This window comes from Solea solea, chromosome 1 (genome assembly GCF_958295425.1).
Source record: "Solea solea chromosome 1, fSolSol10.1, whole genome shotgun sequence".
In the NCBI taxonomy this organism is placed as follows: domain Eukaryota; kingdom Metazoa; phylum Chordata; class Actinopteri; order Pleuronectiformes; family Soleidae; genus Solea; species Solea solea.
In genome coordinates, this window is record NC_081134.1 from 39,086,239 (window position 1) to 39,113,737 (window position 27,499).

At 42.2% G+C, this 27,499-nt stretch overlaps 1 protein-coding gene across 1 annotated transcript in view; it reads left to right on the forward strand.

Moving 5' to 3' along the window:
• Positions 1 to 27,499, forward strand: part of pola1 (polymerase (DNA directed), alpha 1) — a 46,704-nt gene that overhangs the window by 13,461 nt on the left and 5,744 nt on the right. The window contains exons 27-36 of the mRNA XM_058641949.1: positions 5,592 to 5,624; positions 7,067 to 7,159; positions 7,304 to 7,509; positions 7,618 to 7,750; positions 7,971 to 8,102; positions 8,249 to 8,423; positions 8,837 to 9,018; positions 12,671 to 12,802; positions 18,965 to 19,081; positions 25,902 to 25,995. Coding sequence (XP_058497932.1) covers positions 5,592 to 5,624; positions 7,067 to 7,159; positions 7,304 to 7,509; positions 7,618 to 7,750; positions 7,971 to 8,102; positions 8,249 to 8,423; positions 8,837 to 9,018; positions 12,671 to 12,802; positions 18,965 to 19,081; positions 25,902 to 25,995 — 1,297 coding nt within the window. The remainder of the gene's footprint in view (positions 1 to 5,591; positions 5,625 to 7,066; positions 7,160 to 7,303; positions 7,510 to 7,617; positions 7,751 to 7,970; positions 8,103 to 8,248; positions 8,424 to 8,836; positions 9,019 to 12,670; positions 12,803 to 18,964; positions 19,082 to 25,901; positions 25,996 to 27,499) is intronic.

Here is a 27,499-nt window from a genome sequence, read left to right on the forward strand (position 1 = left end):
ACACTCAAGACTGATGTACAGTTACTGACGTCTAGCTCTTGTTTGTACCCAAATGTTGAAATGCACTTATTGTAAGTCGCTTTGGATAAAATAACATGTAATGTAAAAAATCCTTTCCTGCTGCTGAAATATCAGGTTTTCAATTGTACAACAGTTGAGTTGAGTCCATTTTTGATGAGTGCCGGCGTTTGGGATCTCAGCCGGCCGTATTAAATCTGACAGAGCTTTAAAACAGATTGACCCTCACGGCAGCAGCAGGCATGAGAACACAGCTTTGGCATGTGTCAGGACAGGTGTGTGTGTGTGTGTGTGTTTGTCTTTCACCCTCTTGCATTTTTGCAGTAGCATAGTTTTATCACAAGAAGGATTTCCTTTCTCTGTGAGCGTGTTACTGTGCTCAGCTAAACATAAAAGGTTTAAATCTTGTGCGATTGTTTGTGTGTAACGTTGTTTTCGCGTTGGAGCGTGCACACTTGTGTTTCTTGTGCTTCTGCAGCCCCAGCAGTGGCGTGTTCCTCCACAGGTGCTATTTCAGGCGACCGACTGTCATCCCAAAATGCTTTTCAGCTGAGTGTTTTTCAAAACAATCGTCACTTGTGCCCCAGGCTCTTTTTACAAGGGTCCTCTGCTACATTGAGCTTTAACATGCCATCTGTATGTGTGTGTGTGCGGGCAACATTGGAGATTGAGGGTGGACATGATGTCCTTTAGTCCACCTATCTATCTTTATTCTGTCCGTATCATCTTTATTTCTTCCTTGACATGTTTTAACAATGTGACGCTGCGCCAAAGGGCTTGGTTCAGGGCAATATTCATACTTAAAATGCCAGTGTGATGAAAAGCAGATTGAAATTAAAGAATATATGAAAGTGGCATCACGAGGAAACACATAAATGCGTGATTAGGCAAACAAATAGCCGAACAGCAGCTGGCGGAAGGCGGATATCACAACAAGGCTGCACCACTCATCAATTAGCATGACAGGGTGCAATAAATCAAAACTAATGGATGCACAGGTGCACATGCAAAGACACGAGACGCTGTTAAATGCACAGTATTTGCAAACTACTACCCCCCCTTTTTGCTGAAAAGTGAGTAAAATAAATGAAAGTCCAGGTCAATTTCTTTCACATGAACTTGTTGAAATGACAAAGGTCTCTGTGGGTTTATTCACGCCGTGGACTAGAATAGATTTGTTATTCAGTAATGACCTGTGGGCCTGTCACATCGTGGCAGCTCTGACTGCCACAGAGTCCTGTAGCACCACTTACAGAAACCACAGCTTTTCATAACGTTAGCAGGAACAAGGTTCCCAGAGGTTTTGTGAAGTTTTGTGTTTTGTGGAACTGTTATTTACACAGTCGACGACAATAGGTCCAATTTCTCTGCAGGTTTTTTCTTGCAATTACATGAATTTAATAACTTAATGGATCAATTTGCTTGTGTTACATTAGTATGGTAATATGTGGCAGGGAATTGACATACCTGCTCTCCCCTTGAGTTGCAGCAGTTAAAAGAGGCATGTGTCTGTTCAGTCAGCTCCGTCTGTACATGTGTATGACAAGTTGTGTCTTTTTCCATTTGACCTCTGACCCCGGAGACATTTGAACTGAAACGTGAGCGCTCATAAACACTCACTTATCAGTTTATTAGCCACACCTCGCTAAATCTGATGCAGCGTCGTATGTCGGCAGTGCAGCCTGCCCTTATCAATGCAAGTTTAAATATAGTTCCATCAGTTACTGCACTGCTACATACCTATACCTATACATGCCAACCTGGTGTGCTTGTGTGGCACAGAAAGGATGAACGATGAGGAGTAGAACTGCAAATTGAAATTGCAAATGTAAAAAATAAAATAATCCAGTTGTTTCTGCCTACAATGCTTCTGTGCTGATCCCTCACTCTGTGGGAGGATTTGTCAGTGAGCTGCTCAATTACTGTCCAGTGTAATTACACAGTATTAACAGCAAGGTGTTGAGAAGTGAAAAGCAGGAACATGAGACAATTAAGTGATGTATTACCGTGTGAGGACAATGAGGGAAGAGGTGAATGGAAGATATCTGAACAGATTGGAGATATTTACCGAGTAGACGGTAGCGCAAATGATAGGTAGAGAAACTGAAATGGTTTTATTTGTATCAGTGCGTTTTAAATTGCACTCTGAGACAAGAAGATTCATTCATAAGATCTGAAGCAAAGTAGGGATGTGAGATATTGGACTTGTCGCCGGTATCTGCTTTGCCTGAGCTCAACTGCAGACGTAATTTACTCTCTTTTAGAGTGAGATTAACATAATATTTTTGCATACTCATGTGGCAGCAGAAGTAGATATACGTTTTTCTTCATTGTGCGAAAATAAATTATCATTAAAAAATAGTAGTTACAGATGGTGTCAGCTTAGACATTAAGGAGGGAGCAGCCCGTTCAGCCTCCTGTTTTAGTCATCAGTCTCTGTTTGCTGATATCTGATAATACATCTTACATTTTATGTCAGCTGATACCGATATGGTGCTGTTAATATCCAAAGCAATGTTTTGTTTTTGAATGGGGACACGAGGCAACTTTTTAAAAGTTTACGTCACGATTATCCTGACCAAAATAGTTGCGATTAATGATTGAAAAAATGTGTTTTAATGTAGTTTTTTTTCAGACCCTTAAATAGTTGCAGCCTTCTGTCTGCACTTATGATGAATGAATGAATGAATAAGTCACGAGGAAAGATGCAGCTCCCCATCGACACATTAAGAAATAGATCACAAGCACTATGTGAAATATTGATATTTTTCTTCATTCACAATTAAAGAATTTCACCAGAATGAACTTATTGTCAGTTATTTTAGTACCGATAAGTGATAATATCGTATATTGTGATTACTGTCGAACCATACGTCATAGAAGTTGATAGTTATCAAGTTATCTTAAACTCTGAATGAAATTTGGTTGGTCAGTTGCTCTGTTAAATGTCAGCCACGATGTTTGTCACAATTTCCCAGAAATCAAAGTGACATTTGCAGATATGTTGTTTCATTACATTACATTACATGTCATTTAGCAGACGCTTTTGTCCAAAGCGACTTACAATGGAATTGAGTACAATCAGCCAGGGGTGGAGTAGAACTTGCGGCCATTGGGACCATGACGTCTTTTGCACACAGGGTTATTTATTTATTTATTAGTTTTTTGGCTGCAGTATTTCCACCGTCTAGTCTGGTGACTCGTGTAGTCATCAGAGAGAAGAGAGAAACACACACACACACACATGCGCGTTTTACCCCCTGGGAATATGTGTTTGCATTGGTTAATATAGTATGTGTGTGTTGGTATGTGTTTAAAGATGAGCGCACACACACACACACACACACACTCCGTCAGTTGCACACATTCCAGTGTCATGGTCAAATGACTTGTCTTTCACATGGTTCATTCCTTAATGCAGTGTGTCCTGCTGGAAGTGACAGCATATGGAAAACCTGTCTAAATGAGTCCACACATCAATTACATCAACGCCTCACTCCGCTCTCGGGTCTTCAAACTCTCCGGTCTCTCCATCCATCACATGCTTTCCTTTTGTCTGCTCTCCGATTGTTCTCCTCGTCTGCTCATAATAATAATAAAAAGTGTTACCGACGCCTGAGTGCTTGAATTTGATCATATTCAAACATCTCTGTGTGTTCAGACTGTAAACAACCGATGTTGGCAAGGGTGTGGATACAGATATCTGGACTATGATACGGATTCGTGAACGATACTTTTTCGACACAAATTTGACTGAGTCCATTTTAACTCCGCCTGCTGTAGAGCTATTTCAATATCAACTGAAATAAATGTGATTTATCTGTAGCCTTCACAAGCAGTGAGACTTTAGTAAAGACAGGTGTAAGTTAAGATGTAGAAGTATCTGGAACCGACAGCTCCGAGTGCTTCTGTTCACATTGGTCATTTGAAAAGCATCCTCGGTGACGTTGTGGTGCGATGTCACTTGATGTGGCTTTATATGCTATATGCAAATACACCTGCACGTACCCACCCATCGTCTGTTTACAAAGATAAAATGATGTTTTCAACTAGCCTGACTTTGGCAAATGTGTCCCCCACTCACTGCTAACTTACTTTTTGCATATACTTTCAATAAAACAAATGAGGGGGACAAAAGGGAAGGAGTTTGAATAGTGTCTGATTGCTTTGTATGCGGCATAAGTGTTGGACCTCTACGTTTTGCTAAAAGCAGCTTTGAACTGCTTTTACAGCTGCAAGGAAAAGGAAAGAGCGTCAACTTCAACATAAACTTGAAGGCTTTTATTGCCGTGAATAATACAATCTTTTGCCTTTACAAAGCTTTAAAATTGTCTAGAAAACCATTATTATTAGAATGTGAGTCAGAAGTTATGGCTGCGGAGTATGAGTTGATTTATCTACATTCGTTTCACACAATCTGATTATTATGTTCAACCGGCTGAAGTCAGAGCTGTCACTTCTCTTTTTTTCTTCCAGAAGTTTGAGTTCTAAGTAAGTCCACAGATACAGATACACAGATGTCACATGTGTTGTGGGAACCAAAACTCTTGATGCTGCGGTGTTGTGATTGTCTGCTCAGTAATTATTTCAGATGACCTCTTTTCTCGGCTTTATAAACTCAAGCGGCTCGAGTTTGATTTTCATAAATTTCAGATAAAAGTTGTAGCTCAATTGAAGCATAGCAGCACAGTGCATATGTGTATATGTCCCAAACGTGTGTGTGGTGAGACCTTGACCTTGACCGTGGTCCTTAATGGAGTTGGCTGTTCTTTGAATGAGTCAAACTCCCCCTGCCGCACACTGGTATGTAGCAGCCCATAAAGCATGCTTAAAAGTCCCACTCTGGTTTCAGGGAGTGGAACGCCCCCCCACACACAATTCCACTGGAGCCTGACCCCGCCCCCTCCTGACACTCTGAAATAGCCACGTCCTTGTCCCCCCCACACGGAGCCGAGTGTGAGTTGGGGTGTGTGTGTGTGTGTGTGTATAAATGCAGCTGTAGTTGATTGAAGAGCAGATTGCTGGTGACAGGTCACACTGCGTTCCGTCCCTCCGCCCCCCCGTCCCCGTCTCCCCCCCAGATTAGCGAACCGGAGCCCCCACCCGAAACCTCCACTCCTCTGAGCCCCCACCTGTTAAGATCCCTCTGTTGCTCAGATCTCACCGTCTTACACACGCATGCACAAGGAGTGGACAACCTGCATTACCACAATTCTCTTATTTGTCTGTCACTCTCGCTGTGGGTGATAAAGGCCATTATGAGTCATTAGGGTTTTTGTGTGTGTGTGTGTGGGTTGAAAGGACTTGTCACAGCACACTTTCGTAATTGCCCTCTTAGCCAATTATCCTCCATTTAAAAGCAAGTCACCTGCTTTGCTTCCGTGCCCACACACACACATGCATGGACGTACACACACACACACACACACACACACACACACACACACACTGAACAAATAACATACAATATTTAATCATTGTTTGCTTGTTTACTGTGCCTGTGTATGTACTGCTTTGCTTTTTGTTGTTGATATCGGGAGCGTGTTCATGCTGTTGTTTACTCTCCCCTCTAGATTCTGATGCACACAAAAGACTTGGTTCAGAAGGTGAGCTATCACCACACCTTGCACTATTCTGCGTCCGAACACCTATATTCAATCAATGTAAAGTAAAGGCGGACACATTTATCCATAATAATAATAATAGTAATAATAAGAAGAAGAAGAAGAAAGAATAATACATATGTAAACGCGTTACAATAGCTATTTTTTTCTGACATGTTAGTTTTCTTTTATTGGCCCAAACCTGCTTTTTGTCTGCATAAATTCAGTAACCTGTTGTAGGGCTGAACGATATGGACAAAATTCCATATCTCGATATTCATGCCAGATATCTCGATATCGATAGGATACGATATGACTACGGGTTCGGTGAAAACCAAGCATTTTTCAGAAAAATAAAAACATCATGATACAAAAGACTGTGGAAACTTTCCAGATGGAAAGTGTAGTTTTATTGATGAGAACTCACTGTGAGACTGTGTACACGGGTACCATGTCTTTTGCAAAGTCTGATGTTATAGCTTCTGTAACGCCTTTGTCTGGTAGACGTCGACTCATACGGTGTAACGCTACGGAACGCATCAGTAAACACACTTTGCTTGGGCTTCTTTTGGGATGACTGAGAAGTCCCCGGTGTTTCTCTCATTGTAATACACTCTTCGTGCAGCACGCGATGGTGTTGTTTCAGGTGGTGAAACATGTTTGTTGTGCTACCTTGCTTCGTCGCAATTTTCGCTAAGCACGACCTGCACAACACCTCGCTCTGGTTGACATCATCCTTTTTAAATCCAAAATACGATGATTTATGTTTTGGCACAAAATCGCCACCGGCCGCATTATCTTCCGCGCTCATGTCACTTTCTTTCCCGCTGTGTATGTCGCGTGCGTGTGTGTGCGCGTCTCAGTCTCCGTCTACCGCCCGCCCTCCTATGTTTGTCATTGGTTAGCTTCAGCTGTCGATCCACAGCAAGCATGAAATAAGGTTTGTGGTTGGCTGGCCGTAGTGGTGCATTCAAGTGCAATCGTAAAAATGAAGTTTACTGTGACCGCCAGAGCTGTACATGCAGGGAGAGCGAGGGGGAAAATCTATATTGTTTATATCGTTGCTTTTTCGATATTAATATCTTGAATGTTCATATCTCGATAGCGATACGATAACGATATATCGTTCAGCCCTAACCTGTTGTTTGTTTTAATTTTAGGTGAATATATCGAATATATTGCCACTGTCATTTCTGCAACACCTAATACATTTAAATGTATGCATGTCGATTAAAATTATACGCATACATTATGAAATTCTCTCAGTTAATTGGCGATTCTGTCAGCCGTTCAATTCTACTGAAACCCATTGGTCGGAATGATTTTCTGAAATTTTAGAGACCGATTACGTTTAAAAGAGCTTTATGATGTCAGGCAGTTTGATTTGTGGTCCAAACCTCAGTTTGAAACATGTCTTCTTCTTTGATAACTCTCCTGTGCTGTAGATGAATCTGGAAGTCATCTATGGAGATACTGACTCAATTATGATCAACACCAACAGCAGGTCTCTGGAGGAAGTCTTCAAACTTGGGAATAAGGTCTGTCCATGAGTTTCTTTTGCTGCAGCTGAAGGTTTTCATCTCATGAATACATAGCAACATACAACATGTATGTTTTCTCTCGCCTCTGTATTAAATGACGTGTTCCACCGTGCGTCTTGGTTACTTGTTTACTGCTCCCAGGTGAAGGCGGAAGTGAACAAGCTGTACAAACTGCTGGAGATCGACATTGACGGTGTGTTTAAGTCACTTCTACTGCTGAAGAAAAAGAAATACGCCGCCTTGGTTGTGGAGAACCACGGTGAAGGACAGTACAGCGTCAAGCAGGAGCTTAAAGGCTTAGACATTGTCCGCAGGGATTGGTGTGACCTGGCCAAAGAATGTGGCAAGTGCGTCAGTTTAAAGGAATAACCCAAATATGCTTAAGCATGATCACGTTAATATAGATTTTCTCCCCTAATTATTTTTGATCAACGACCCCTCATCTTATCCCACAGCTATGTGATTGGTCAGATCTTGTCGGACCAGAGTCGGGATGTCATTGTGGAGAACATCCAGAAACACCTGATGGAAGTGGGGGAGAAGGTAGCAAATGGATCTATACCTCTCAACCAGTACGAGATAAACAAGGTGAGGACAACGTCGCATCTCAGAAAAATCTACAGGGTTGTATATAATCTATTTTTATCCATTTGAAAGTTGGAGTTTAAAACTGGTCACTCAGGTTTTTCATCCCCTCCCAAAAAGTGCTATTTCAATGTATGTAATTTACCATAGAACTCTATTTGATGCATTTTCTTACTTCTGTCTATCATCCGATGTTGTCACACACTCACACGCACTCTTTCAGGCGCTGACTAAGGATCCTCAGGACTATCCAGACAAGAAGAGCCTCCCTCACGTTCATGTGGCACTGTGGATCAACTCTCAGAGTGGCCGACGGGTCAAAGCCGGAGACACAGTCTCATACATTATCTGCAAGGTGTGTGATCATTAAAGAGAAAGAAACATGTTCTCTGAGGATTTTTATTATTTGTTTTTACATGTACAAATAGATACTGCTGAGTGTATTCGTATAAGGTTTAATCGACAGCTGAAACCACTGTATGTCTCTTCTTTATTCCACAGGATGGCTCTACGCTGGCAGCCAGTCAAAGAGCCTACGCTTTGGAACAACTCCAGAAGCAGGAGGGACTCAGTCTGGACAATCAGTACTACCTGGCCCAGCAGATCCACCCCGTGGTGTCTCGCATCTGTGAGCCCATCGAGGGCATTGACGGTGTGGTCATAGCCACGTGGCTGGGTAAGTTAAGTAGATTAAGAGTGAGCGGCCCGATATGACTGAAGTGTTAGGTTATGTTTTGAAATAAATGAAATTTCATGCAAAGAAGATTTTATGAATCAACTTTGGCCATGACGCATATGCGTTGCTACTTATTTCTTTCTATGTGTTGGCAATAGAATTGTGATTCCTTTGTTTTATAGTCCAATGACAGCTGAGCCAGCCAAACATAGTAATGCTGTCATTTCAAAGCAGAGTCTATTAAAAGCACAACATGGATGTTTCATGTTGTCTTATCGTCATAAAATTGAGTGGTTTGGATCCGACGTCTCGTGTTTTCCTCATCAGACATAAACCTTTTGTTCAGCATGACTTTAGATTAATGTTAAAGAAAGGTTAAAACACTGTTTAATGAAAGCTGTTGTCCATGTCAGGTCTGGACCCCAGCCAGTTCCGGGCTCAGCAGCAGTACCAGAGGGAGGAGGAGGCCGAAGACACGCTGGGAGCGACGCTCCAACTGAGCGATGAAGAGCGTTTCAAAGACTGTGAGAGGTTCACGTTCACCTGCCCTCAGTGTGCCACTGACAACATCTACGACAGCGTCTTTGAAGGAGCTGTAAGTAAACCAGACAGTATGCAAGTCCCCCCCCACTCGTCCACTCTCATCCCATCTTCGGTGTCATTACATGATTTCTCTAAAGTATATGTTACATTGTCAAAGTTGTCTCTATTTACCTTCAGAAAGTTGTGAAACGTTGACTGCCACAGTCGGTGATGTGCAGTTTAAACGACACAGGACGTAAAATATCAACATCTGTGTGTGAGGAAATTTGGCAGCTAGAGTTTGTTCAGTAAACACCGTCTAATCATTGTGTTTATACAATACAAATGTTTTTTGGCCGAGAAATACTCCTGAACCAGTCAACTACAAGATACTGTCGTAGATTAATCATGGAAAAGTCTCAAACTTGAGCCAAAGCATGTCAAGGCACTAATAACGCTAATGTTAATACCATTTTTATTCTTACAGAAGACTTGACCGGTCATTCTAGACATTCGTTTTGTCTCCACCTTTAAAAGACCAGATTAGTTTGATGTGCAACGCGCTTGGAAAGCCTCAATAACAGAGTTTACGTTATTTCAAAGAGTTGCACAGACATGCAGAGAGGAAAATCTCCAATATAAAAAAGAAGATAGCACCTCTATCACTTATAGTGCAATAGATTGATCTGCATAGACGGGTTATGAGTATGATGGGTGAAGGAAAAGAGCTTTTCACTCAGACTTCATGTGAAGGATTCATGCTTCAGTCGTCCTCTATATTGTGTCTCTGTCTGTATTTTAAGACAGCTGCCTGGCTCCAATACCAACTCTGTTTTCATTGGCATTGTTTGGACTCCACAACTTGAAAAGCCTTTCCTTTAACCCCTGCTGCTCTGCCGACACACACACACACACTCACGCACAGACACACACACTGACCTCCTACCATTTGTCAGGCCAAGGTTGAGTATGTGTATTATCAGCTTCTAATGAGGAGCAGGGCATGCAGCTTTTTCATGTCTGGAAGACGCTAATAAAACTGACAACCCTCTGTCCTCTACTGGCCCCGGAGAACGTGCTTGAAATTTTACAAAATTGAATAATACTCACACCCTCCATTAAAGGATGATGTAAATTTATGCTTCAGCAGATACTCACATATGATCCAAAAACAACCAACATGATTTCGTGCAAGTGAATTAAATTCTTGATCGTTCAAAAGTTGTACTTTAGAGTACATTTTTCCAAAAGTGTTTTTCAGACTAAACTAATCACGATTAATCAGATTACTGGTATAATAAATAGACTTTCCACCATGCATGAGATGCTGGTATATACACACACACACACACGCGGAGAAACTGATAAGACGGTAAGTTAATTAGGGTGGAGAACATAGTCTAACAGCTTAGTGAGAGGGGAGGACAGACAGGCCTTGACTCCAGCACTGACACAGAGCCAGAGGAGGAAGGAGGAGGTGGAGGTGGTGATGGATGATGGAGGACAGACAGAGGAGGAAAGTTGTTTGAAGGGGTTGAAGATGAGGGGGATGAGAAGATTAAAAAGGGAAAAAGAAATATCTGGATGGAGCTTCAGGGTTATGTTCGGTTTTAATAGAGCGTTGGGTGTCCCCCATGAAAGCTGCACATTATCACCGAGCCAGATGAAAACCGTCCAGTTAGACAGCTGACGTTGTAAAACCTTTTTTTAAAATTGTTTTACAGTTTTGCAGAGGAGTATTTAAAGATGACAGCTGGTTGGGGTTCATCTTGTAGATGGGTGAGGAAAGGACGCTTTCTTGCAGTGTCGCAGGACGGAAACCACTTTGGCTGTTTTCAAGATTTCCTTCAATTTATGAAAAATAACTTAGTCTGACTTTATTTACGCCACACTTTTCATTCAAACTCGCCGCGTTTCACAGGATAAAACAAAGCACAGAGATGCATTTAAAGGCTATGAAAAAGCGAGCAGGAAATGCTGGAAATTACAAATACTTATGAATAAACAAAAAAAGCTAGTATAAAAGACCATAGATAAATGAATTATGGTCATACAGTTAATCAATTAAGTTGTTAAAGGATATACTGATGAGGTAAATGGAATAAAATATAAGTATATGTGAACTAAGAAGAAACCTGGTCAGAAATTCCAAGCTAAAATGATAAAATGAGATGAAGTTAAGGTAAAATAATAATAAATGTTTTAAAGACAGGTTAAAGAGGTAGGTCTTCAAATACTGATATTAACTTAACATGAAATAACTCAGACATGGTCCTTGTAACTTGTTTGGGAGGGAGAGCGCCCTTCTCCAAATCAAGTTTGGAATGAGACAAGATAATACGTTGGAAGGGGAGGATAACGTGGAGAGAGAAAAGGAGGTTGCTCTTGCCAAGACTGGAGAGGAGAAGAAAAACATGAATAAGACGAAAGGAAGAGGAGGAAAAGCTTAATGTGTGAACTGGCCTTAAATGTGTGGGTTTTTCCCCTCCAATAAGGAATGATTTAAGGAAATAAAATGAAAGTTCTGGCTGAGCGCGGTGACACATGCATACTCCTGTGTCGTTGACTTTCCTGCAGAAACCCTTTTTTTGCTGCTATCAATGCGACAGGTAAATGGAGCACAGGTTGAAAGGTGCAAGTGTTTAAAGCCGTTACATTTCGTGTAATTGTTATGTACTGTGGCAACTTCTCTTTTTCTTCGTTGCATTAGCTATAAGTCCTGCTGTCAAGTGAACAATTCGGGAGTACCGGGGTCACGTTGACCTGTTTCCTTCTGGCTACGATGATGGTAAAATTTACTGGACCCGAGGTGGCTTTAAACTATACTCGTTCTGCTTGACACTTTCTTTGTGAAGGTTTAAAGTTTAATGGCCAGGGTTTCTGTGTTACATTCATATGAGTATGAAAAATATCTTCAAACACTTAATGGCCTCTGCATTGGACACAGGGAGAAATGTATGTATGTATACATATATACATATATATATAAAATGGAACCATTGGGGCTGTGTATTTTGGTACTATTCCCAATGGAAACACAAAAAAAATACCCAACCATTCCACTTTTACGTCCTTTGTAAAAACTAAATCTACGAAACTGCTGTCAGGTTGGATGACGGTGTCATTGGTGGAGTTTCAGGTCTGACCTGTTAAATCCATTTCTAGGCTTAAGCCAATCTAGTGTTATCTTGACTTGGCGCTTTGTGTCACTTGAACTTTTGACCCAGTTTGGACAAAGGTTTTTTATTTTCGTGTAGACTGCGAAGATGCTAATTTAGGAAAATGATGACGTCATATACTCCCCATTCATTGTCTTGTGTTTGGAGCTACTGTCAATGAAAAGTAACTAAAGTCAGTCTGAAAAGACGCTAGATATCACTAGAACGTGTGTGTTCCGTGTGGACGAAGATATTTCCTGAGACAGTGCCGTCTTTACGGCAAATCTTTTGAAAACGGCAAAGAAAAGGATTGTTTAGACGTGTCGTAGTGAGGACAAGGACGTGTCTCTGGTCAAGTTCCCCTAGTCCTTGCTGCTGGAAACACCCCAGAAGAATGCAGCTCTACCCTGTCCATTGCTACTGCTTGGTTGTAAATCCAATTTTTTTTCTGAATGAGACAAATAACTATTAGCTTGATGGCTGCAATTGTCGATATATTGACAGTTTTAATGCAATAATGTGTTTTTGTTTTCTCCGAGGTGACACATACACTGTTCTCTCTTGCAGGGATCAAAGTTGGAGCCCGGCTTGTTGCGTTGTTGTCACGTCCCCTGTGGATGCAGCCCCATCGACTACGCCGTCAACATCAGCAACAAACTGCTGCTTGACATCCGTCGCCACATCAAAAAATACTACTCTGTGAGTATTTCTGTGTCAGTTTGCATTCACGGATGCATTTACAGCTTCACCACCTGCGGGGCGACAAATTGACTGCATTTAATTTTCATTCAGCGTTTAATGCTGGATCTTGTTAGACCAGACGAGAACAGCTGGCCAGCTTATGAGTCACTCTCTTCTCCTGCTTTTCCCCTCTATTTTGTGTCATTTATTCCAGTCCAACATTTTTATGAGATTGGTAACATACGCTAAATATTAAAGGGATTCAAAAACTGCTGTATTTAAGCTTCATGCACCATGAAACTTTAAGCGTGTTTGCACGTGTCAGCACATAAATGAATAAATGCAATCCAGAGGCTTCAGAGAAACAGAGCTGTACATATGATGAAGCAGTTGAAGCAGACTGACCTTCCACAAAGTGTTGCACTGTATTTAACACAATAGGGGATGCAACAGATGTGGTGACAGTGAGATGAGGGAAACCTCAGCAGGACACTGTACTGACATTTTCAACCAAAGTGCACATTGCGCTTGTAAAATAAAAAAAAAACACACTGGACAGATTTGTAGCAGCATGATCCATGAAAATACTTAAATGGCCGCTTTACTTTAAATACCAATTTTAACATGTGCTCAGTCGGTTTTTGTTGACGCTGTAGATGAAATTGTTAAATCATGTGGGCAGACTGGCTTTGTGGAGAATATGCACAGACTGAAAATACAACAAATGGAACACATTTGACTTTAAAGATAAAGTAGTTTTGTGTCAATAATGCAGCTTTAACTCTTGGCTGTAAAGATAACAAGAGATGCACCATCACAGGGTAAATATCATCGTCTATGACCTCTTCACCTTTTTCAGATAAACGGATAAAGACACACAAAGTCTTAGGTTGCAGCCCAACCTATTGCATGTTACATATTGTCTCATTAAAGGTCTAGTGTGTGACATTCAGGTGGCTTTATTGGCTGGAATTGAAATTGAATTGCCTGAAAGTGTATATATCTGCAGTCGTACCATTAGAGGTCACTATTTCTTACACAGCAGACCTTTAAGACGATGCATAAAGATGGTGGGAAAATAACTTCATATTTTTCCTGATTCCTGATGATTGTTTGCGTTTACGTCCTTACTTCCCTGTGTTACTTGGATTTTATGTTGATAACTGGGTGAACTTGTTATGTACAGTACAGCAGAAACAGAAAGTGATAGTGGTGCAAACAGAGGATGTTATATAAACGTGGAGAGGAGAAGTTGTCACTGTGTTTGAGGCCCTGACGAGCAGCTTGAGGGAATTACCCTGGATTCCTGTGTTGTCTCTCTCTCTCTCTCTCTCTCTCTCTCCTGGTAGCTTCTAACACCTTGGTCTTGTGAGTGGAATGCACTGTCTGTAAAAGTGTGTGTGTGTGTGTGTGTGAGTCGGGGTTACTCTCCCACAGTGCTGAACAGAAATCAATTAGTGTGGTGAATGTGTGGGGAGCGAGTCCCCCTCAACCTCTTTGTCACGATGTGTGAAACAGCTGCTACCACTGAATACTTACACCTCACACAGCAACACATGCACACTGTCGCACACACTGTCTCACACACACACACACACACACACACAGCAGTGGACACAGCGCACAAACACAGCGGGGCAATGAAGAGGGGTAATATTGTGTAATTAAGGATTCCTTTCAGGCCGAGGGAGAGTTCAAACAGAGCTGTTTGTCTGGCCAGATAGAGAGAAAGCTCAGCACCTCTGTGTGTGTGTGTACATGCATATATATACATGTGTGTTGGCGCCTTAGCACTACAGAGACATTAATCATTAGTAATGCCCCCCCATCCCCACCATTATCAATAAACCAGCACCCTGAGAATGTGCAAACACTTGTTCTCCCCCCCCCCCCCCCTCTCTCTCATAAACATACACTGTTGTCATCCTTTCCTCCCCTCGTCCCGCTGTCTTTGGCAAAATGAGAGATTTGCTTGTTTCCTGAAGCACCCAATTCTCCCCCCCCCCCCCCTTAAAAAAAAAACCTCCCATCTAACCACCGTTGCCATGGCATTTAACAAATTATTGCAATTACCCTCGTCATGTGGGTCGCCCCTGGAAACGGTCTGAGGGGCAAGAGAAGAAAGGGGGAGGGAGAGAGAAAGGGTGAATGAAGACCAGAGAAGGTGATAATCCTGTTTTGAACAAAAGGTCAAATTGTTGAATAGAGAAGCTTTGATTAAGCGGAGGAGGTACAAAGTGGAACCGTTTGAGCTTTATTCAGTGTGTGTGTGTGTGTGTGTGTGTGAGTGAGTTTGTGAGAGAAGTACACTGATTTTAGGTCCATTCACTTTAGAGATGGAAGTGTTGACTGCTGAGCTCTTTCTTGTCTGTGGCTGCAGATTCCTCTGGAACAAGAGTCATTTCAGAAAGTTTCTGCACTCTGGAAACAATAGAGCTGACATTATTGATTAATTCATTGATTTGTTATTAATCTGCAGCAATTTTGACAACTGTTAAAGCCACTGACTGTTGCTTCTAAGATGTGAATATTTGTGATTCATAAAGTTACGTTGATCACACAAAACAAGTTATTTCCAATCAACATTAAAGATCTAATAACTGACTGATTAGTTGGGGAGATGTCTGTGATGAATAATCCTTTTCAGAAAAGTTGATTTAAGTATCCAAAAAAAAAAAAAAAAAAAAAGTTGCTCACAAACTCTCCAAACTAAAGGTCACATCTTGACATCACAAATGATGTTGTAATAATTGGACCTGAATGTTTGGCTCGAGAACTGACAAATTATTTATAGATGATCACATTTTTAAGCAGAGTTCAAGGGTCAAAAACAGCAGCACTTTAAGTCTATAGACTTGAAGCTTAAATGTTTTAGCTTTCGGTAAAGAAATAAGAGAGTATAAGACGATCGCAGCTCACTCAGACTGTGTATAATATGATCGACGGAGAGAATTCGGAAGAAACAAGTGTTGAGAAATCAACTGAAGATGAAGGAGAAGCCGGGAGAGAGCAGCTACATTTCGTGGTGGGCCTTGTCATGGCCTGGTCTTGCCTCTGTTTGGTTAAATTATGTGGAACTCATTTGACGTCTACATTCAAAGTGTCAGATATCCGCTGCTATAATTATGTAATTATGAGCCTTTATTCTCTCACGTGCGACTGTACACCCCCACTCTCGCTCCAGCAACATGCCTCAATGCCATTTTCTTTTGTGTTCTTTCTGTTCTTGTTGTTTTTAATCCTTTCTGTGCTGCTCACACATGGCTACTGCACTTTATCTTATTCTTATTTTTATTTACGTGGGATTTGTGTCACAGTTGCAGAGTAGAAAGGCACTGTGGGTATTTTTAACCCCTTATCTCACACTTCCATGAAAATAACGTTTATTGGAGATGGTGAAGCATTCTAATTTCCCAGGGTGCTCAGCTCTGTGCATAAGCTTGGCATAGGTGTTTGGAGGAGTAATTGGTGGAGCCTGGATTTGTGGGTAAAACTTTTAACTCTGGGACTTTGTAATTGATTTGGGACATATGTGTGTGTGAGTGTGTGTGTGTGAGTGTGTGTGTGTGTGTGTTAAATGAAACACTCCTCTTCCTGCCCACAGTACACAGTTTGATAAAACCCCCGCAATAGAAATACAGTAAGTAACAAATATACATATTGCACACAATAAAACAGTGTAATGTAATTATTTTGTTGTTCAAGGGTGACAAAGGTCTAGACTTCAGTCCAGTTGAGATTTAGTGGCGCTGCCCCTGTGCATCTTTACTGGCTTTTAAAGCTAGGGTCGATAATGTGTTTCTGGAATAACTTTTATCTTTGCTGAAATTCTCTTCTTAATTGTGACAATACTTTACAAAACACAACCAGAGCTTTACAACAAGCTGTAGGAGCGTACACCTTCTTCTCCTGCGTCAAGAAGCGCCCAAACAGTAGCGCGACTTCACTAAAGTTGTTATTGTTGATATAGGTGACATAAGGGGTGGTGACCGTGATGGGTAGCAAGTGGATCTTCATGTGGACACCAGAGACACATGTTAATACCAGGTGTAAATGCATGTGGTGATGCTATCTGATGACAGAATATGCATTATAATGCCATTTGTAAAGGGGGCTCTGACCTCTGACCTCTGCAGTTGGGCGCAAGGAAAAACATGTATTGGTATCGGTTATCAGCCCAAGCACTCCCGTACTTGGCACATCCAGCAGCTCGTTTTGTTTTTCGACTCGACTTTTAGGCTGTTTGATTCAACAAGACATCAAGCTTTGTATGAGAATGGACTGTGGGTGTTGAAGACATGCTGGTTTAGCACCATTACACCATGTACAGTTAAGGGCCAGTTATTCTGGTGCTTTTGCTAATAGAAACACAAAGAAATACATACTGTACCAAACGATACCGTTCCACTTGGTGACAGGTGCCGCTTTTGCTGACCTCTGCCTTTTGCACTGAGCTCTGGGTCGGCCCGTCTCGGAACTCGACCCATTTGTGTGAGTCGGCTGTTTGGGTTTCTTCACAGTGGTAATCAATCCATACACTATGGACTTGGCTGGAAAGAAAAAACAATTCTTATGGTTTTTCAAAACTAATCAAGGGACGAGACAAAGATGAACCTAAAAATCAATCGCAGAAATGGTGCGTGCTTGTGTGTGTGTGTGTGTGTGTGTGTGTGTGTGTGTGAGAGGGGATGTTGTTATAGGGACAGGTGCAATAGTTTTGAGGGGGTTTATTTTGAATGAATGGCAGGAAAGGAGGGAAGGAAGGATAGATGGATAAACGAGGCAAAGGCTTTGATAGTGGTGGGTCTTATCCTCTGTCATTAGTTGGGCATTAACCCCCCTCCCCTTTAAACCCCCCTTAGTAATGACAGGGCATAATAAGTAAGAGGGAGGAGGGGTGTGGAAGAATATGGAGAGACTGAGAAGGTTATACCACAGCACCTGCCCAGGGTCACTACCTCACACCAGGGGGTTCTAACTACTGCCGTTTTGGCTGTCCGCTGCTCTGCCCGTCTGACAAGTACTGGACCTCCACTCACAGCAGCTGAGGATACATTCAAATGTAAAGTAAAAGAGTGAGTGACTGAGGAGTAAAGTCAGATGTGATCCTCCATTATTACTTTTCTTTGCCCGTCGCTTTTTAGTTGTTTTCATGTCACAGCTCCCTGGTTTTTTTTTTTGTCTCTCCGAGTACTTTTCTTGTCACAGTGTTGTGCAGAATTATAGCAGCTAAGTGGAAGCAACAATTTTCAGCTAAATTTTCTCATTACCAGAAACAGTTTTAAAAATGTCTTTCAGGCAACAAAAGTTTTTTTTTTTTCTCTCCCCCCGCCAATTTTTAAGAATACCTGTATTGACCAAAATAAATGCCCACATAAAGACATTTTCTAACTAAGCAATCTTGTTGGACAGTGAAAGCTGCCGTGGATGTCTGTGTGGTTCGATATATTTACATCAGGGTTCACTTTGTTCTGGAGAAAGAATTTGAAGTTAGCTACACAGTAGTATTGCAGTAATGGAAATGTGGTTGTTTGATAAATCCTCCAAAAGTCATTGAACTGAAATTAAAAAATGGGTCAGGGTATATTTTAAGATACAGTGTTTCATTTCTTTTTCAGTGCAGCCAAAATGAAAAAAAACTAAACAGGGTCCGTGCAGCTTAAAGGGATAGTTCAGTTCAAGGGAACTACTCACTCTCCTGCCCATAAGTTTATTGAGAAAATCTGCCTTTCTGTTTGGGCTTTGGTACTGGAGAGTGAGCAGTTTAGTTTCCAACAACAAGCAAAAGCAGCAAACCTACTCACATGGAATCCTGGACTTAATCAGGTGTAGATTTTTATTTAAATGACCCTTTTAAGTGGCTTATATCAGTTTTTGCTCGTGTCCCTGCTGGCAGTATTTTCAGCAAGCTCTGACAGCGTGTTCATACCTCATACAACACACTTAAAAAAAACTGAACCATCCCTTTAACAACCAGGTGGAACTTTTTTGGTCATTGAACAGCTTTGTAAAATTCTTGCAAAAAAAAAATCAGCCTGTTACTTTTGGATCAAATATGTCCATCAGAGAAAAAACTGATTTGTCAAAATAGACACAGTTTAAGACATTTAATCTTCTGCTGGATGAATAATCTGTCATTGCTCTTCATACAGTTAATATAAATATGTTTGTGTGTAATAGGGCTGGTTGGTGTGCGAGGACCAGATCTGTCAGAACAGGACCAGACGTTTGCCCATCGCCTTCTCCCGACACGGACCCATCTGCCCCGCCTGCACCAGGGCAACTCTCCGACCTGAGGTGACGCACAGTGGACACTTGAACACACATACACACACGCCTTTTTTCAGTTGAGGATGAATCCACATTGAATCTGTGTGTTTTTGTCCAGGTGATGGTGCTATGGAGCTGAAGTCTCTCCCTCTAATCTGTGCTGTATATCCCTGCTCTATAGTATCAGATTACACCATGTATATGCACTGATAAGATTGATCTTCTCTGTGTCTTCCAGCTTGTGTGTGTGTGTGTAGGTGTGACGGTGTGTCTGTGCTCACACACACTTTCTCTCACACAGTGTGACAGCACTAAGAGCTGGATGGTAGTTTAGCCATTAAAAGCATCTGTCTGTCTCTCGAGCTCGCAGATGCCTTATGAACAACACTTTGTTAGCTCGACCACTGGATTTAAAAGAAACACTCTCCCTTTCAATTTACGCGTGACGTTTCAATCTATTATTTTATGTCATCTCTTTCTCTTGGCCCATTCTGTCTCAACCCTTGCCTTAACTCTCTCTTGTCAGTTTGTTTTTTTTTCCCCTCCTGTGTGCTCTGATCCTGTCTGTCCCCACTGGCTGCTTTGCTGTGTCTGGCTGTGTGGCGACAGGTTGTAAACCAGGAGGCCAATTTCTGCTGTCTCTGTAGCCACTTACGTCGCCATTGCTGTGTCTGAGGGCCATGGCACTTTCAACTCAGGGCTGAATAAATCATTTAACTCTTTGCTTCTCATGCACCCTTCGTCTGCCATAAAACCTGCAGCATGTCCTTATTTTACCTGGTCACTGCCACACACATCAGACTTATCCAGCTAAGGTCACAGAGTGCTTTGAATTAAAGGTAGAAAATAGTATAATTAAAGGAAAGCCACATTGTGCAGTGCTCTTAAAGGTGGGGAACAAGCCAAACTGTTTAAAAAAGGAGCTCAAACTCAGTCATTTGTTGCTTGTTTCTTTTAAATTGGTCCATGATGTCAGCTCAAATGTCAGAAAGTATATATACTTTTAAAAAGCTAAAATCAGAAAACTTCTTTGAGATTGATTTAAAAGGCATTTACTCGGAAATCTGAGAAAAAAAAGAACCAACCCACAAGTGATCATGTCATACTGATGATCGGTCACAGTGTGTGTTTTTATTTCCTTGTTTCCTCACAATGTGTAGCAGCTGCACGTGGTTACACTCAAAAGATTAATAAGAAGAAAAGGAATTTAGTACAAATTTCACTTCTAAACAAATGAAATGCAAAACAAAAGTGGAAAAAGCCGGCGCTAATTGGGCAGGAAAAATGAAAAACCGAGTTGAAATGTCTTTGACTATTTAATGAATCCTCCATTAACATAACTTTCATTTTTTTCCCCAGTGTTTAGTAACACTGTTGTCTGGATCAAGCCATTGAATAGAGATTAATAGCCCAGCAGCTTACATATTAAATTGCTGCCAATTATGCAAACTACTCAACAGGCCATTCATGGCCTTTGAGCTGGTGCTAGATAGACAAGTGAAAACAAGTGAAATGCGGTCTGTCCATTTTTTTTTTCATAAAACATGCATGTATTTAAGTTTTATGATTTGTTATGCACCATTTTCCACTGTCAAAAAAACACATTTAATCCTGAGTTTACATTTTTTTTTTTAACCAGTGGGAATGTGTTTGATTGGCTTTCATTGGCTTTCATTCCTGGCACAAATTACTCTGCAGTGCGCACAGGTTGTCATCAGTTTATTGGCGGTAATGTGAACGTAAGACACGGATGAACATGTTTATTTCTTTTCTGGAATAACGCTATGAAGCACGTTGATCCCCCGGGCCGTTACCATACCATTTTTGTAGAGAGCCTTACCTTTTAAAACTTGGAACAGTATCATTTATTTCATCAGTCTAAATTACTGTAAAGAGGGACTCTAAGTGTTATCACTGAGGGCTGAGGTGACACTGGTTTCCATTATGTCTGTTATGTCACAATTCATGCACGAGCGATGCAGGGATTAAAAACAAACACCACAGGGCAGAACAGCAGCTTCACCTGGTTTAAAAACCCCGGGTATACTTGCTAATTTTAGTGTGAAAGAGGCTTTAGGGGCTTTATTTTGGTGCATCCAGGCTGCAGATCTTCTGCCCACTGGATCACTTTGGCTGGTTTCCTTTTACGCTTTTCATGTGCCATCATAGGTCATCAAGCTAATATCAGCATCAGCCAGAACGGCAATCAGGCTTTTATTTGTGTGCGTGAGTGAGTGTGTGTGTGCGCTACACTGAATTCACTTGTTTTTGCCAGAGCCTCTGTGACGGCACTTCTTGTTTAACTCTGCTTTCCCTTTTCTCTCCTGCATCATGCTACATTTACCATCGCCGTGGGTGCCGCCTCTCCTCTCCCACTTCCATCCGTCTCTCTCGTTTCGGTCTCTTTCTTTTCCTGCCTCCCTCCTTTTCTTCCTGGACACAGATTCGGTGCGTGATCTGATCTCCATGTAATGGGAGAGTAATAGGCACTCTGCCTTGATTGGTTGGTAATTTTGGGGAGTTATGCACAGGTGCAATTTGTAATATTTTCAGTAAATTAAATTTCTTTCTCTCCCTCTCTCCAGCACTCCCTCTATTCACTTCTTCCACAGCGCTTAAACGCAAATAAGCCTCTTTTTTTCCCCTTAAATCTCTGTCCTAACTTTCTTTTTTCTCTCCCCTTTTATTCAATGCTTTCTTTCCCCCCGCTCCTCTCTTTTCTATTTCTTCCCCTGCCCTGCCTCCCTCCCTCCCTCCCTCGCTCCCTCCCTCCCTCCCTCCCGTTTTAGCTCTTACACTCATTCTCTCTTCTCCTGGCTTGCTTTTCCTCTCTCCTCTCCTCGCCCTCCCTTTCTGTCTCCCTCTTTTTCTCTCCTCGTTTTATTGATGTACGCTCAGGCACCCATTAGAGCTCCCTTTTTCCCTCTAGTGGAAATTGCAGCATGTTAATTTTCACACAAATTACGGCAATAGCAGGTATCTCTATTTGATACATTATAGCGGGAGCAATCAGAGATAATTGAGTGCCTTTCAGAGGGAGACGGCTGCATTCACTGCCAGCTCAAAGCTGCCCCATTATCGCCTAATCGCTCTTTAAACACTGAATTTTGCCGAACAAAAATTCTTGTCATAATTTTGCTTAAGTGTATTTGGAAATCACAGTCCTTTGAGTGAGGATAATTGAAATCAAATCCCTTTCACTGGAGCTGACATTTCTACATTTCCCCCCAATTGAAATTAATTTCAAAAATTGAGCATGAATATCTTCAAATAGCAGGCAATTATGCCTTTCAATGGGGAGAAATTACCGGTGCTGAATCGTTGGAGGCTTGCGGGCGAGAGCACCAGTTAAATGCCTTTGTTTCCTGCCGTGTTTGCCTAGTAAAGATTTACATATATTGACTCATTATGGTGTCTTGTGAAGCTGATCGGCGTGACTACCACAACCGGCAATAATGCTCATCGCGTTTAAAAAGCTCAAGAGTTTTAAAGCCATGTGGCCTCACAGCTGAGGGGAAAATGTATGTTTGTTTCTCCGTCTCCTTCTCTTTCCTGACACCCTCTCTCTTTCTGCAGCTGCAGTTGTGTGATCGCTTACATATTGTGGCTTTCGCCGTTTACAATGTGTGTTTGCGTGTTGTGGGGGGGAGTATGTAACGCCGAGGCCTTGTTTGTTTCGTTCAAGCTAAGGCGAACGGTTACAGTGCGTGGCACACTTTCATCCTCTCTAAGCTCGGCGTGACCTGCTGTACTTTTCACTCTGAGACGCGTTTCCTGACTGGCTACCTTTTCTTTAACCGCTCCAGGGATATACCTGAGTTACAGTATGGAGTTATTTGATGGTTAGGTGTGTGTACTTGTGTGTCTGCGAAAAGCTAGTGATGTTTTTAAGACTTGAGTGCTTGCTATATTGTGCAAACCATTTTAGACTCTTGCTCTGTGATTTCGATCAATTTGTACAATTTGGCCTCCTTTTCTTATTCTTTACTTTTCCTTTATTCCATACATCCTGCCTCCATGCTGCCTTTCTTCTGTCACACACACACACACATGCACAAATCCTGTTTGTTGTTTTGCCTTTACTGTGTTTGTACATGTGTACATGCAACAGGATGTGTGCGAGTGTGTGTGCGTGCCCAATGGGGGGAGTCAGTCAGGGAGCAGGGAGGAAAAGGGGTTCAAAGTGGGGGGCTCGGGGGGGTCCTACGCTCCCGGGAGAGAGGCAATTTCACAGCTGGTTTGCTCCTTAGGCAGTCAGGCTGAAAATGCTGCAGATTTGTGGAACAAATTGAAATGGTGTCAGTGCAGGAACAAAGCACTGAGCTGAATGACGAGGTAGGCGTGTGTGTGTGTGTGTGTGTGTGTGTGTGTGTGAGGGAGAGAGCGAGGTGGGGTTGAGGGGCTCTAAATTCAATAACAACCCTGTAAAATTTTAGCCACGCCTTTCTGACACCTGTCAATCAGTATGCAGCCACTGGCCTGCCCACAATCAGCATTATATTGTTTGAACGTGCGTGTGTGTGCGCGTGTGTGTGTGCGTGCGTGTGTGTGTGTGTGTGTGTGTGTGTGTGTGTGTGTGTGTGTGTGTGTGTGTGTGTGTGTGTGTGTGTGTGTGTGTGTGTGTGTGTGTGTGTGTGTGTGTGTGTGTGTGTGCTGCACGCGTTGTGTGCTCTCTGTGTGTTTTAGTTTCAGGAGGAAGAAGTGGTGCGCGCTGTTTGTACCCAGACCGAGCTTGTTCAACCTTGGCAACCGTAACCGAGGCTCCATTATGGGATGTGCATAGTTTGGTTGTTGACGAGGCGGTGCATCAATGGTCAACAGCTGTGCGTGCCATGTGGGCAGCCATAGCGAGCATTAAACACACACACACACACACACGCACATTAACTCACTCACTGATACTCGCACATCACATAGTTTACATTTAGTCACATTATTTGCTCTTGCCACTTGATTATGCCACAGTAGTAAAAACTGAAATTACAATTACGCACATTGACGATTGGCAGGTATAATGAGCTCGCACGAACACACTTCTCACACACTCGCACACACACATGAATTGGGGGATTCTTGCTGGTGGTAATAATAAAGCACTCGGTGCACACCTGATGGCAGTGTGGGGTCGGGGCTTAGCGTGCCCTCTCCAGCGTAGCAGGGAAATGACGAGCCAATAACTGCAATTAAACATGCAGTATAATGGCTAATCAAATTGACAGCCACGGCTGTTCACATGCCTCTCTCACAATGGCTTATCACAACAAACTATTATGAGGGAGGGTATTTCAGGACTGATCTCTCCTTTCTCTCTCTCTCTCTCTCCCCCTTTTCTGTTTCTCACTTCTTTCTGTTTCTTTATCATTTTTCTCTCTTTTGCTCTGTTTTTCTCCTCATTTTCCCTCCCACCTCTCTGTCATGCTCATCCTCTCTGTCTCTCTGTCTCTCTGTCTCTCTCCCTCTCTCCCTCTCTCTCTCACTGGCAGGCTGTCGTGTGGCTCCATTTAATTGCGCTGGAGATTAACAAAGCAAGCAAATTTGTTTTCTTGCCGTACTGTGTCACACAGGGGAAGGGAGATGTTTTCACGGAGGTTTAGTCCTAAGAGTGGGGTGCACATTTGTGGAGTCACGTTCAAACAGCATGTTTCTCAAACTGCTAAACCAGGTTTATTCATTTGTTTTCTATGCTTTTACTCCCTGCCTTGATCTCGACTCTGCTCCTAATGGATGAACATAATAGGAAATAATAAATAACCTGCTTACACAAACAGGAAAAACAGGGGGACGGTAACAGTACCAGATTGTTCACTGTATCCAACTGAGTTTCTGTTAAGATCAAGAATCAGAATTAGGAGAGTAAAAAAAGGCTTACTGTTTAAAATCCATTTATTTGAATTATTTACTTGTCAGCCAAATACTTTTGTCTATAAAATGTGTGCAAAACAAACCTAACAATCTGAAATCCAATGATTGTATGCTGCTGTTGAAGAGCTTGAAAAGCAAGTTTGTCATGTCTGAAGTTAGGCGTCTTAGAACTGGAGTCCTATGCAGTTAATATAATATTTCCCTGATGCACAGCGCGGTCACTAATTATCCTTGATTGCAGACATAAAGTTTGATAAAACTAGACATTTTGACCAATTTTTCAAAACTTGAACAATGTTTTTGTTATATCAAAGTAAAAAGAACCTAACACTGGGAACTAATACCATTATTCATTTTTGATTAAATATTGATACAATACCCAACTCATCATTTTAGCTCCACCTGCATTATATTCCTTGAAGATTACTATGTTGACCTTGTTGATCTTATTTACATTACTTATACAGACTAAGTAAGTTTAAGTAATCAGTCTGTCATGGTGCAATTTGCAATATCACGACTAAAACTGTTTTGTGTTAGTTCATGCAGGATACGGTAGTCACATGGCCCAGAACTATTGATATATTGGGGTTCATTCTTGTACTGGGGTTTCCTGCGTTGCACTCCCTGTTTGGTTTAGCATGCAGCTGCTTGGCCAAACCGGGGAGCATCTAAAGAGCGGAGCCATCAGCGTTTAACTCTAACTGTGTGTTTCTTTTTTTGGAAGTAAATGGTTTAACCTTGATGAGAGTGATCCTGACTGAACTGCTCTCAGTGAGCAAGCAGATTCTGTCATTGAGGGGCCTTAGGTTACCTTACATAAAGATGTCATGAGATGTGAACAGTAACTTCCGTCCATTAGAGATGCTTGAATTTTTGGTCATGTATGTCGTCGAAATGAACAACATTAGGAAATGTTCAGAAGAAGAAAAGTGATGGGCTGAAGTAACGTGTGTGTGTGTGTGTGTGTGTTCTCTCTCTGCAGTACTCTGAGAAGGCCCTGTACAACCAGTTGTGCTTCTACAGGTTCATCTTCGACTGGGACCACGCTGCCGCCAAAGTTCAGACTGAAGAGAGAAGTAAGACAATGCACTAAAATGTTTGACTCCAGCAAGATGTATATACACACTCACACTTTCAAATGATATCATGTCTTATTCATTCATTTGCCTTTTCTGTTGTTACTCCGCTATGCTGCCTTTTTGAAGTTGAAATCAAGTTACCCGAGTCGCTAAGGAGGTTTGCATTTTGATGTGCTAACAATGCTTCCTCACGAATACACATATAACATAGCATTAGCAATCAATGGCTCAGCGTAACCCTTTTACCCAGGCTGCACTTACAATATTCACCAATGATGTGATACAAGCACAAACACAAGTAACGGAGTATGGGCATTGGATGTGTGCGTGTGCGTGTGCGTCTGTGTGTGTGTGTGTGTGTGGGGGGGGGGGGGGTTAAGGACATTCAACTCCTCGAGTCGACAGCCCTAATTTAGGAGACGGATTCAATCACACACACATACAGAATGCAAAACGCTCCAATCACTGGAAGAAAGAAGGAAAGAGCCCTCCATTGCTCTCCCTCTACCCCTACCCTCACTGTCCATCTCGGCTGCTTTCTCTCCCTTGCTCTCTCTCCCCTTCGTCTCTCGCTCCCTCTCTTGGACAGGCACTCGTTTGGCTGTGTTGATTGAAAACAGGTTTTAGATTTGGGGAAATGATAGGGGGAGTAATGGGCGCGCTGACGAAAGGATAGCCCTTCTCCTATAATGGGACATGGAGCGTATATTTCCCCCCTTGGACTCAAATAGACGCTACTCCAGAGCTCTGGGTGCGCTCAGTAGGTGTCGGCTACAAGGCCTCTTTACCCATAGTTCTCACTGATTGATGTCACTTGATTAGAAAGGGCCGCTGGGCCGAGTGATTTATTTATTTGATTAAATATTCATGTATGTATGTTGTTTATGTATGTATGCCCGACTGCAGCGAGTGTGTGCGCAGAGCTGGAAACTTGAGTGAGGCAGCAAAAGTGAGACAGCAGAGGTAAATAGAACGTGTAATCAACAGATGACCACTCAGAAGATGGAGGGAGATGAAACGGAGGGATTGAACTGTTGTGGAGGAGGGAGGGAGGGAGGGAGGGAAGGGAAGTAGCACTAACATGATTATAGCCTCCATTTTTGCTTTCTTTTATTTCTGTCTTGGTCAAGATGTAAGAAATCATCACCAATCAATGCTACTTTATTTGTGTTTTTTTTGTTTTTTTGATGCGGTCCACACTTTCACTACCCCCGAGTTCCAGGCGTCGCTCTCGCTTACAAAACAATACAGTCCAACACACTGCAATCTTCACTTCGCGGCACAGCCCCAGAAGTGCGTGTCCACAGATTACTGTACACACAGAGAGCACAGCTTACCGCGTTCACTCGGCCACGCGGGGTCAACGTTGTGGAGCAGTTTCGCTCGTCTCGCAGCCACTTTGTCCATTTACACCAGATCAGTGTCTGTCACAGGGAATCAGTCTGGAGACGGTGGTAGCCTCAGACAAAAGACATTTCGCAATTTCTGTCCGTCCACCAAC